The sequence below is a fragment of the Poecilia formosa genome, unplaced genomic scaffold (genome assembly GCF_000485575.1).
Source record: "Poecilia formosa unplaced genomic scaffold, Poecilia_formosa-5.1.2 Scaffold239, whole genome shotgun sequence".
Taxonomy (NCBI): Eukaryota; Metazoa; Chordata; class Actinopteri; order Cyprinodontiformes; family Poeciliidae; genus Poecilia; species Poecilia formosa.
The window spans coordinates 211758-222976 of record NW_006800178.1 but is presented as its reverse complement, the minus strand read 5'-3'; the positions used below and the strand labels follow the sequence as shown (position 1 = coordinate 222976).

At 40.8% G+C, this 11219-nt stretch overlaps 1 protein-coding gene and 1 long non-coding RNA gene across 6 annotated transcripts in view; one reads left to right on the top strand and one right to left on the bottom strand.

Moving 5' to 3' along the window:
* Positions 1–2528, bottom strand: part of LOC107838316 (uncharacterized) — a 3139-nt gene extending 611 nt beyond the window's left edge. Inside the window, exons 1-2 of the long non-coding RNA XR_001664379.1 lie at positions 2518–2528; positions 1157–1160 (exon numbers count right to left, since the gene is read on the bottom strand). This is a non-coding gene — a long non-coding RNA (uncharacterized LOC107838316). The remainder of the gene's footprint in view (positions 1–1156; positions 1161–2517) is intronic.
* The window catches only part of dgkg (diacylglycerol kinase, gamma), a 122806-nt gene that overhangs the window by 51409 nt on the left and 60178 nt on the right, over positions 1–11219 (top strand). For all 5 annotated transcript variants that reach the window (XM_016680293.1, XM_016680291.1, XM_016680294.1 and 2 more), the window contains 8 exons: positions 67–186; positions 476–593; positions 1001–1089; positions 3291–3407; positions 5366–5464; positions 6712–6822; positions 6907–6980; positions 10210–10284. In XM_016680293.1, coding sequence (XP_016535779.1) covers positions 67–186; positions 476–593; positions 1001–1089; positions 3291–3407; positions 5366–5464; positions 6712–6822; positions 6907–6980; positions 10210–10284 — 803 coding nt within the window. The remainder of the gene's footprint in view (positions 1–66; positions 187–475; positions 594–1000; positions 1090–3290; positions 3408–5365; positions 5465–6711; positions 6823–6906; positions 6981–10209; positions 10285–11219) is intronic.

Here is an 11219-nt window from a genome sequence, read left to right as displayed (position 1 = left end):
ATAGTTGTTAAAATGGTCATTATCCTAGCATTATAACATCCATCCATCCATCCATGCTTGTTTCAGATCCTAAAGGAGATGATGAAGGAGATCGACCTTAACCGGGACGGCACCGTCACACTGGAGGAGTGGATTAGAGGAGGCCTCACCACCATCCCTTTACTTGTCCTGCTGGGCATGGACGCGGTATGTTCAATAAAAAAGACATAAAACAATACAACATTTACTACAGATTTATCAACCATTGTCAGCCTTTTGCCGTCTGGGATGTAAAACCTCTAAAACGAGTCAACCGTTTTGTCAGCGTCGATTCTCCCAGATTTGCGCTCTGCTAAATGAGAAGAAAATGTTGAAGTGATGACTTGCGTCCTGTTGGCTTTAGAGTCTCTGTTCATCTCGACCAGATGTTACATGATGGTGTTGAATGTCTGGAGAAGGAGCTGAAATGATTCTGTGTTCTGCTGTGATATGGCAGAACGTGCAGGAGGACGGGCAGCATGTTTGGCGTCTGAAGCACTTCAACAAACCAGCCTTCTGTAACTACTGCCACGCCATGCTGCTGGGCGTCCGCAAGCAGGGCCTCTGCTGCTCCAGTGAGCCTCCTCTCTCTCCCCGTCACTGTCTGTCTGCGTCTCCCGCTGCCTCTTATCTTCTTCCTCTCTTTATCTCCTCCTCCATCTTTATCTCCTTCACTTCCTCTAGCCAGCGTAATTCGAAGTATTTTATGCTTTGTGCCTAAATGCTTTTGACTCACTGTTGCTTTCAATTATGCGTCCTTGCAACCGTCATTAGAGAAGGATCAGCAATGTGATTATGTGTATTTTCATTATTGAGTTTCCCAGGCAGTGCCCCTAGGGCCTATGAATGCATGCACTCACTTACTGTCTGAACTGATTGCTAATGTGGTCAGCTGTAAACGAAATTACCTCCCAGCCATGTTGGATCTGTGTTTGTGAAGAGCGATCCCTGGTTAATGCAGCGGCTTCTTGTCGTCCTGCAGCATGCAAGTACACCGTACACGAACGCTGCGTGTCCAAAAACATCGCCGCCTGCATCAGCACCTACGCCAAGTCCCGCAAGCACACCAGTGTAAGTGCAAACACAATGTTCTGATGGTTCAACTCTGACCTCTTTCTCAAGGTCCTGGGTCGCAGACGTTTCTGAATCATGTTGTTTCTGGGACATTAAGTTCAACAGCGTTGCTGTCAGTTGTGGTTGATAGCATAGCCAGTAGCTGAATCTATACCAGTGTGGCCTGGCCACTGCCTTCCTATGCAATTCCACTCGATTCTTATCTCCTTTCAGTCCTCCATCTGGGATTTCTCCCATTGACTTGGATTCCTGCAGTAGAATTTCTACCGGGTCGATCAGCGAACAGAAGGAGAAGCCGCGAGCGATGATGGAATAGTAGTCTGCCGTGGTTGTAGTTTGGTGATAGCAGCAGAGGAAGTGAACAAAGCCATTCAATATGTGTTGGCCACACTTCCAAATATTGAATGTTTTCGCCAGGCTAATGTAAGTGGGCATTGCCACCGAACACTGCCCCTTCAAGTGGTGTATAGGCCTATCACAATAAACAGTAAATCAATTGATCGCAAGATAAATTAAAACGAGTTCAATCATTTTCATTGGCATGATGTACCGTTTTTCTCTTTCTACCAAAAACTGGATGATAAAAGTCTTCAGTCTGGTGTTTTGGTCTCAACTTGTCCCTTTTTTTTTGAAGGGTTCGTAATTCATTAGTTTTTTTCTGTTGTTTATTTTGGATATTTTAAAACGTCTCCATTTCCATTGTTAAACGTGCATTAATTTTTAAATTTTTAATCCAGTATTCTCTGGACTTTCTAAGTCTGCTCTTAATTTGTAAAAGTAATGAGTACTCCACAGTTTCTAAGTAATAATGAAAACTAAATGTTCCTGTTCTGGAAGAAGTTTTTCTGGATTCTAAGTTTGTTCTAATTCCTTTTCTGGATTGCAGTAACAGGAGTGTCTGCATAATAATCTAAAAATCAATCTAAGAAGTATAATATTGGTCTAAATAGTGAGTACTCTACAGTTTCCAAAAAATAAGCTACAGAGTGACTAATAAACTAGAGTCTCTGGATTCCAAGTTTGTTCTAATTCTTTTTATGGGTTAAAAGTGAGTACACCACAGTTTCTAACAAGTAATAATCTAAAAAGTAACTGATAAGTAGGATGAACAGAAAACATTGGGTAGGATATGGCACATATAGCAAGACAAAAACATGCTGGCAAAGACGTTGAGGTCAAGGAGTGTTTGTTTGTCTGTAACTATGACGTGTTTGCAGATTAGCCCATGTCTCTCACAGCTTGTTCTCCCAAACAAGTCTCTGATAAAGGTGGAAATATCAAGAGCGAGTCCTTAAGAGTTCAGCTATAAGATTCCACGGGTGACTTTGGGAGGGGTGAGGAGATGGGAAGGAGCAGTTTGTCTACATAAACTCCAGGATATTTGAGGTAGATGCCAAGGCAATGGGGAACCAGATTCAGAATAACAAATTCTTATTAGATCGGGTAGACTTAAAATTTCTGTCTGTCCTAGAGTCTTTAACCGGTATGTCTCTTATAGTTCATCCCAATCATCCAAATTAGTTTGGCCGTTCCACTAAACCGAAACTAGCAACTTCTCCAAGATCGATTCCATCCCTTTGGTGAGTTTTAGAGTCCTCAGCTGAGCTGCAGTCTCAGCAAGACTCGCATTCAACCTGCATCTCTGTCCCTGAGTGTTCACTAGTTCGGCCAAATCCATAACAAATTTGTCGATAAGCCAGGTATCCACAAGCTCCAAACAGCAGAAATCCTGTTATCATGAATAAATCCAGGGTGAATCCCACCGTGTATGTCCCCCCCGCGGGACAAGAGGGCTCTCCTGTGCCCAGTCTTCTCGTTGAGAAAATTTGATCAATTGCATTAACAGACCGGTTGGCCAGATCCACAATTTGTAGATTCAGAGGATGTGCAAAGAAAGGCTCCAAAAAAAAGCAACAAAAAACAGAGCAAGCAGGGAGAGAATGGGAAGGGAGAGGAGCAGAGGAAAAAGCGTCTGCCTTCAACGAGAGCTAGAGAGAAAATGTCTTCATCATCAGATGGGTAATTATAGCAGTACTTTGCCAAGTTTGGATTTATTGAAACTGTATAATATCAACTCAGCTTCCATACATAAACAGCTTCCACATGGTTCCAAAAATGCAGTGAGTCCTGAAATCATAAAATTTGCTCTAAAATAGCTTTCAACGAGTCGTCATGTGACTGCCTCTGCTCTCCTCCAGGTCATGCAGCATGTCTGGATAGAGGGGAACTCTCCGTCGAAGTGCGAGCGCTGTTTCAGGAACATCAAGGGCTACCAGACCCTGACGGGCCTGCACTGTGTCTGGTGTCAGGCCACGGTGAGTCGCCCACCATGCCGCACTTCAACCGCCACGTTCTACTCTAACACAGGCGTAAATAGATAAACAGGACCATGACCACTGCCCCCCAGAGGCAGATAGAAGCAACTACAGATGCAATGTAACAGAAATTAGTGGAAATTTTGGAGTATCGTTAACATTAAAGGTATGTGTGTAATACCAAAAGCAAAACTGCTTATTTAGAGTACGGAAAATGAGTTATCCACCTTTAGCAATATCATACTTTATCGTGCTACCACCCCAAACAAACTGCCTCACATGATTACAAAGAAAATAAAATAACAAATGAGTAAAAATGATTACATTGCAGTGGAAACGTAAGGATTGAAACACAGGGGATATTTTATCATGTTGTTATTCATCAATCAAAGATGGCTCTAAACAAATGGGGTTTTTAGTCTTTAATTAGAAAAACTCCCGTGTTTCAGCAGTTTTGCAATTTTCTGGAAGTTCGTGTCAGAGCATAAAAACTGAACGATGTTTCTCCATGTTTGGTTCTGGGAATCCAGAGCAGACCAAACAGTCTACAGACTGATATAACGACAACAAGAGAAGACCCAGAGGCACACACAGGACAGTCTAAACTTTGACTAGGTCATTATAACATATGAATATGCCTTGATCTCATGGCTCTTATAGCAAGTATCATTACACCAACTACCACCATCTGTATTTCTTCCCTAAGAAATACAGAGTACTTCTTAAGTAAAACTCTGTATACAGAGTATTTCTGTATAGTGGAACCAGGATGCAATGACACATACTCTGTATACAGAGTATTTCTTAAGAAAGCAGTACAACAGGTATTGGTCATTTTCAGTTTATGTCAGGGAAAAAATAAATAAATACATACATAAATATTGTTTATTGTCAATAAGGAAGGAAATACATTTTTAGTCAAAAATACTAAATATAATTGATAAAATTTTGCACATCACATGTTTCTTATACACCCCTTCAGTTAAAAAAAAAAAATTCTACGAGGAAAAAAAAACGCAAACCATGACATTTTAATCTAGAATTTGTTTCTGTATTTAACATGATAATAATAATAAAAACGGAGAGAAGTCCTTATGGTCAGACTTAGGAGATACCTGGGTCTCCATAGATTTTGCAGATTTTTGGTCTTTCTTCTTCTGTGTGCCCTGTATGGTTTGTAGCAAACTGCAAACAGCGCTACCCCTGCCATTCACTTAGCCGTGGTTCAAATTCAAATTTAAACTTGTTGGTTTCATGAGGAAAACTTCACTAATGTTCTTTAATGGTGGTTTTTGGTACCGATATTGCCTAATAATTCAAATGAAGATAACGAGGAGTCTGCTTAACTAGTACTGGCAGAGTATTCTTAGCTCATTTGTACATTAATTAAACTGAAAAACTGCTGGAGAGAATTTAGTGCCGAGAGGAGAGTCCACTGAGCCGCAGCGCAGGACCGCGGCTCCACCATGATGTACAGCTGGATGATGTAACAGTGGCAGTAAATTCTGAGGAGCTCAGTTTATGAGCTATTTTCAGACATAGAGACAGGGTAGCAGGGTCATACCAGAGTCATTGAGCTCATCGTCATTTTCAGCAAATAAATTGACTTTATTTAGCTATGTCTAAAACAAAGTAAAAAAAAAAAAACACCTCCTCCCCTCACACACACTTATTACTACGTTAACTCTACCTAACTCTACCTTCACGTTTCATATGCGTCATTGCGTTCTGGTTCCACTAGGTGACACTGTTGTCTGTGATGTGATGTAAAAGTTTCGACCAAGCGATCCCGACACCTGCTCCTGCTTCAGCGTGGTGCGCAGAGCGTTTCCGTCGACCCTCCATGGCCGATAAACCGAGCAGCCATGCTGTCACTGTATGGCTGAATGACTTAACGCAGAGTGTCAGATGGAAGACGCCTACAGTCCTTATGGTTCTCCTTCTCTTGTCCACTGCAGTACCATAACAAGTGTGCGTCTTCTATGAAGGCTGAGTGTGACGGAGGGACCCTGAAGGACCACATCCTGCTGCCATCATACATCTGTCCGGCGGTGCTGGTGAGAACCGTTCCGCCGTACATCATGAAAGGAGGGATAGAAAAACTTTAGCTGTTGCTGCAGAGCCAAACACGGTAAAATATGAACATGTGTTTATCAGGGGCAGATTCTGGTTTCCTCATGAAAAGTAAATAAATAAATAAATATCTGAACTCAAGTCCAGAAGTCTAAAATAAATAAATAAATAAAATAATAATAAAACAAAAAACAAAACAAAAAAACAAAAACAAAAAAAACGTACGAACAGCCTAGAATAATGTGACTGTTTCATATTCTCCCCAGCGGGGGCGCTGTAAAACTAAATTTGCAATTTTGGTCTGTGGTGACTAATTCACAATTCAGGTCATGTTGTTTACCAAAAACAGAGAACAAATATTTGACAAATAGAAAATACTAATAAGAGTTCAAAACTCAGATGATACACTGAAGAAAGAGATCTGAGCTCCAACTTTTAAAAACATGTGGGTCAATTTGTTACATGTAATCAAGTTAGTCAGATTAAATTTATTTACATTTGTTTAACATGACAACTTAATGAACTCATATTTACTTGGATGAACTTGGTTTGATTACTTGTTACAAATTGACTTAATTTTTTAAGTTTGGACCTCCTGTTTTCAGTGTAGAGAAATCAGGAGAGTGTGAGGAGACACTCCAAGCTCCTTTCCAGCTCCCGTCACTATCTCCTACAGGACTTTCTTCCCAGTATAATTCTGATTAGATTAAAGGTCAAATCGGTCAAAGCATAAGCAAAATACGCTTAGTTGTAGCAAATTAGAGTATTTCTTTAAAGTTAGTTCAAAAATCCTTTTTTTTTTTTTTTCAGTTCAGAGTATCTAACTACTCTCGTACTTTAGACCAGTGTGGCCTTTCAGTACATTCATACAAACCAACGGGAAAGGAGTCATAGAAATTAAAATCAGCAGCATGGTCTGTGCCAGTCCGTTCAATGGTGTGAGTTCAAAGTGAATGCCTCAGCAGCGTTAAACAGCTGCAGTTATCACAACTTTCCTCAAACATCTCAGGATGAAACTTGTGACCACCTGCCTGCCATTTCACGCTGGCCGTTGACTCTATATCTGGACTCTGCTGTCAAACCTCCTCCATCCCCTCCAACAGCGACACATTGATTATATGCATGCTGTTTATCTCATCATTGGAGATTTCATGCCTTAAATCACGACTCGGGCACCTGCTGACCCATTTACTATTTCCTCCTAAATTACTTGCTCTTCTGTTCTCCACAGGATCGTCATTCCACAGCGAAGCGCGGGGAGGGTGAGTCCACTCCCAACACCAGCCCTGACGACGCCAGCAAGACATTTAAGTTCCCTCCTGTAGACAGACAGACACTGCAGGTACTGATCTCAACACTGGTGTGCAGCGCTTGGTTTAAGACAGGTAGCAGGTTAAACAGCAGAGTGTGTGTTTCCTGCTTGCAGATCACCCCTCTCCCAGGAACACACCCCCTCCTGGTCCTGGTCAACCCTAAGAGTGGAGGGAGGCAGGGGGAGCGGTGAGTTTGACCTCATCGCCGGCGGCCATGTTTCCAAATCTAACGTGTCAGTTTATAGGTGATCACTGGCACAGTGCATAACGCTTTCACCACAAAAACACAAAATCTTACCAAGTCATCTTTGTCTAGTTTCTAGTGCAAATATCTTATGACACTTGAAATAAGACCAAACTAACTTACAAGCAACTTTTCAGGAAGATGTAGGAGATTGTTTCAAGCCAATAATTCCTTAATATAGATGAGAAAGCATTTGTTGCACTGGCAGATTACTGAACCTGTAACAAGGCATGTTTTCCATGTTATAAGTGAAATAATCTGCCGATGGAACTAATACTTTTTTATTCTTATTAAGGAATTATTGGCTTAAAACAATGTCCTGTGTCTTGCTGAAAAATTAATTGTCAGCTTGTTTTGTTTTATTTGAAGTGTACTAAGATATTTGCACTAGAAGCTGAATCATAAATACTCGGTAAGATTTAGTGTTTTTGCAGTGTTGGATGTTTTTTCCATTTCTACTACTACCGTTACAATTATATTCAACAAAATTTGGCTAATTTGACAAAAAAAAAGAAGCCTGTAACGTAAATAATAACTATAAAGAATAATAAATAATAAATGTAATAAATAAAATAAAATAAATAATGAATTTCATTAACTTAATTCCACCAAATTATGACAATGAAATAAAAATATGTACCATAAATAAATGACAAAAGCTCCACAAGTGGATTGTTAAAACATGTTAACATGTGAAATATGCAGCACACGTGCTGACAGAGAGAGGCTAGCTAATGGTTACCGTTTGAAGGAAAGTGTGGCTAATTGGTTTGAAATTTGATGGGGGTGGGGGGTGCTCACTCTGTGGGCGGCTCACTCTGCCCACCCACAGAGTGAGCCGTGCCCCCGCCTCCCCCCCTGACTGGAAACTTTATTAGAATTTTTTATTTTTACGTCAGAGTGGCCAACTTTCTATTCTTCCTATCTTGATTTGATACAGTAGCGGCTCTGTTCCTCGCACTTTTTTCAGCCGTTACAACTATTCAATCCGCTATTAATGTGTCGTAGCGTGTTTTTCCGAGCCGTCTTTAAACACAACACGAGGGCTAAAATGCTCATGCCGGTTTTACCTGTGCGGCAGCGACAGAGACATGCTACTTGGCTATGAGGAGGAGAGCAACTTGTGCCTTTAGAAAGTATTTTCAGAGGTGAAATCAAGCCCAGCTGATGTGTCACTTTAAGAACTTTTAAAAAAATATATCTAACAGGTTTCATGTTAGACCTTCCAGCTACGATTAGCCGTTTTGTTTCGCTTGCCAAGTTTGCCATTGCTTGTGCCTCAGATGGATCGATGTCGATGTATTTTGGTCCAGAAAGGTCATGAATCTGTGTGCTACAAGGTCACATCAAAGGTTTTCCTCCCAGACCGCGTCGCAGCCGCTCCGCCCTGCTGCGGCTCTGAATGCCGTCATTTAAAGGTGGAGTGCTGGAAATAAAGGCTTTTATTCTCGCGTCATTTGCCACATAGCTCCCAGCAATCACGACCAATCAGAACCTGCTGCTTTTCTTTCTAGCAGGCGTGTTGCCCGGCAACACACTTTTTCTTACTGTACAACGAGAAAGCCAATTATTCTCTATCAATGGGCAAATAAGAGTAAAAGAGATTTACCAGAACAACAGCTGTTCTATTATTATCTGTGAAATTTTCATGACATTTAAATAAGTGCTTGCCCTTTAGGAAAAAAAAAATATTAACAGGAAATCTCAGAAAGAAAGAAAAAAAAGAAAACCTACAGAGCAACACACTGAATCATTTGTCACTGGGAGCAGACCATAATAAATAACGGCAGTTTAAGTCATAATAGTTTTCCTGGAAGAAAACCTTTCAGAGCCTGCAGAACACCTGAGAGAGGGGTCAAAGTTCACCTTCCAGCACTCGAATGAATGGCATCTAATTAATGAACTGACATTAATTACAGTCCAGTGCAGTGATACAGCAGGAGTGATAAACGTGTGGCACATTGTACAGCCTGCTGGGCTGGTGAAGGAGGAATGCTTCATTTACCTGAAGTGAAACAGGGAAACGCAAATGAGGTTGGCAGCGTTCCGAACGAAGCACCAGACTTATGAAACAATACCGTTTGGTCAAAAGAGACTAAAGTTACCTTCTGAATGTGTAGGATAATTTAATTAATCACCATGTCACTAACTTAAAAAGATAGATAAAATACTATTACTTTTAGCCTCTTCCCTATCCACCCTTTTTTTTTTCTTTTTCTTCTTTTTATTCTCTCTGTTCTCGTTTGTATGGTTTTCTACATGTAAAAAAAAAAAGAAAGTCAGCGAAGTTGTGTAACTATGCGGGATGTACATGATGCTAATAACTTTGTGTGATCTCTTGATAAACAAGAAAAGACACCGTAGTTGAGGTGTTCAGTCGTAACGCACACCATCAGGTTTTGCTGGAAACTGAACAACTGTTATGTATAGTGGTGGAGGGGTGAAAAAAGTATTTTGTAAATTGGCTACTTAAGTACCGAGTAACAGAAGACGTCATCAGATGGAGAAAATGTCACTTTAGTGCACAAATGCTGTTATTTTAGGGACTGTTGATGAAATAATTCATACATTATATAACAGTAAAATAAATTCAGGCAGAAGAACTTTTCAAATCTTTTTTTTTTCTTTCTAAATAAAACTTGTGAAACTAATACTTTTCCACATGTGATGTGTGTGTGTGTGTGTAGGAACAGAGTATTGTACCTCCGGTGACATTATGTCATGTTTACTGTGTTTTATTGATCTGCAAATGGAACGAACGGCTCAGCAGACAGAAAACAACGTTAGAGGAACAAAGCTGGTGTAGAAACACAGAGTGATATTAATATTAATTGAGTAAAAGTAAAAACTACTACTGCGATTACTCCTAAAAGTAATCAGCCCCCCTCCAGAAAGTTACCCAAGTAAACATAACTGAGTAAATGTAGCTAGTTACTACGCACTTCTGCTAAGCTATGAATGTATTAATGTCAGTCCTTCACTTCATCATTAAATCTACAATAAAATTCACTGCAGCATCTGATGGCAACGAAATGTTGCACGTCCAACAGTTCGCAAAATGCATCCAACCAGCTTCCTGTAATTGAATATTAACCCAGTCATTTACGTCTGAGCTGATATTTGTGTTCAGAAGTCTTAATCCACCTTCCTTCATGTTGTGGTTTTCTTCCAGTGTCTTCAGAAAGTTCCGGTACCTGCTGAACCCCCGACAGGTGTACACACTGGAGCACGGAGGCCCCATGAACGGGTGAGTCTGCTGCAGTCGACTTTACATTGCTGCCTGTTCATTGCTGGTTTATGTTTACTACAGCGTAGTAAGGCCATTGTGGATAGAAAAAAAAAAAAGGAGGAGTCGATTTAAACCAAACGATCTCAGAAATTTTGGGAATAATCTCAGAAGTTTTTCTAGAAAAAAAAAGTTCAACTTTTGAAATTCAGAAATTTCAGACGGGTTTTTTTTTCTAGCAAGTGTCTGAGATGAATGTCAAAGTCTCTGAGTTTTTTGGCTGAAATTTCTTTTTTACTTTTTGTTTTCTATTCACAGTGGCCTTACTGCACCGTCGCAAACTTTTGCTTATAACTCAAATCTGCTGAAGGAACTGATTTTGCTGCCTTGTGGCTCAGATGTGTTTAACGCAAGCAAATCAAGAAATAACTAAAGTCAGCTTTCTAACAATTAGTAGGGAAAAAAGAAACAAAACTCCTTTTCATCTGAAGGTTATATTGTGTATTGAGTGAGACGCAGGAGGCGAGTGCTGAATCTCCAGTTCTGTTCCCTCCTCGCTCCGTCAGGTCAGACTAATCTGCAGTAGGTTGAAGCGGAACGCCGTGTTACCGCCGTCGGATAGATTTTTACCTCTTGGCGCGCACAGAGACGTGTGCATATGCGAGAGCGGAGCACATGGTGTACTTTGAAATGAATTGTGGTGCCGCTCCGCATAGCAGAGAGGCTGTTAATGCTTCACCTTAAGGGTGTCTCTCTCAGTCACAATGAGCAGAGCTACTGCCCTCTGGAGCCTCGTGTATGAAGAACGGCCCGGTGACGCACGCAGCTCCCCAGGAGAAAGTGCTGGAATGATCCACGTGCCATCAGACATGAGGGCTGTGCTACTCTGATCGGTTATTGGAAGACTGAGTGGAATGTCACCGCGGTTCAAGAGAATTATAGTTAATCCGATGTAA